The 1,156-nt window shown below is 66.3% G+C and overlaps 1 protein-coding gene across 1 annotated transcript in view; it reads left to right on the forward strand.

Moving 5' to 3' along the window:
* Nucleotides 1–1,156, forward strand: part of NBEAL2 (neurobeachin-like 2) — a 36,443-nt gene that overhangs the window by 21,173 nt on the left and 14,114 nt on the right. Inside the window, 3 exon segments of the mRNA XM_014540500.1 lie at nt 44–228; nt 390–493; nt 904–1,156. Of these exon segments, the coding sequence (XP_014395986.1) occupies nt 44–228; nt 390–493; nt 904–1,156 (542 nt within the window).

Below are 1,156 nucleotides of genomic sequence, written 5' to 3' on the forward strand. Positions count from 1 at the left end.
GAGGACCAGGGCGCTGCGTGTGGCTTCGCCTCCGCGGTGACTTCCTCCCGGTGGTGCCGTCCGCCCAGGTCCTGCGCAGACTGCAGCAGATGGAGCACCTGCTTGAGCACAGCCGCCAGCCGCTTCGGCTCCGAGAGTGTGGCCTCCAGGGGCTCGTCGCCTGCCTGCCGGAAGGGGCGGTCTCCCTCCAGCTCTGCCGGGGCCTCTACAAGCTGTTCCTGGGCACAGGTACCACCTGCTGGGCTCAAAGGGCAGGCCAGGTGGAGGGGTGCCAGGGCTCCAGGAACAGGGCAGGTGGGAAGAGGGCAGGGGCTGAGGCTGAGCCAGCAGGGGAGGGTTAGGGTGAGGGTCAGGCTCCAGCTCGCAGGCCCCTCTGGCCCTCTTCCCAGACTGCCTGAGCCTCTCAGACCTGATGGCCGTGGTGCAGCTGTCCCTCCAGGCTGACCTCGGCGTCCGCCTGGACATCTGTCGCAAGGTGAGTGCGGGCGGCAGAGCTTGGGGGGGCCTCCCCGAGAGCTCACTTTGTCTGCGGCAGTGAGGGGTCCTGGGGTCTCCCCAGAAAGCTCCAGGCCGGGCCGGGCCGGGGGGGAGATCTCTCAGGGCAGGTGGCCTTTCACAGGGGTAGCCCTGCCTAACATCAGGGCTGCAGCTGCCAGTGGGGTCCCAGCATAGGGCAGGGCTTTACAGGGTCCGTGGACAGCCCTATGGGTCCTGCCTGGTGCTTCTGGGCCTGGGGTTTGGCCTCTGCTTATTCTATGGCACCCTCCAGAGCATTCGGGCGTTGTTGTTTTTAATGTGTCTTTATTGATGTCAGAGAGGAAGGGAGAGGGAGAGAGAGAGAAACATCGATGAGAGAGAATCACGGATCGGCTGCCTCCTGCACGCCCCCCACTGGGGACCAAGCCCACCCCCTCGGAGCTGCCCGCCTCCCCAGAGCCAGCCTCACCCAAGCCACTCACCGAGTCCCCTGAACCTTCGGACGTCTTCCTGCCCTCGGAGGCCCCCTGCCCCGACCCCGATGCCTTTTACCAAGCGCTCTCCCCATTCTGCACACCCTTGGACCTGGGCCTGGAACGGTCCAGTGTGGACTCGGGCAACATCGCAGGTGGCGGCAGCGGCGGCAGCGGGACCCTTACTCCCGCCAGCCAGCCAGGCA

Source organism: Myotis brandtii, unplaced genomic scaffold (genome assembly GCF_000412655.1).
Source record: "Myotis brandtii unplaced genomic scaffold, ASM41265v1 scaffold246, whole genome shotgun sequence".
Taxonomy (NCBI): Eukaryota; Metazoa; Chordata; class Mammalia; order Chiroptera; family Vespertilionidae; genus Myotis; species Myotis brandtii.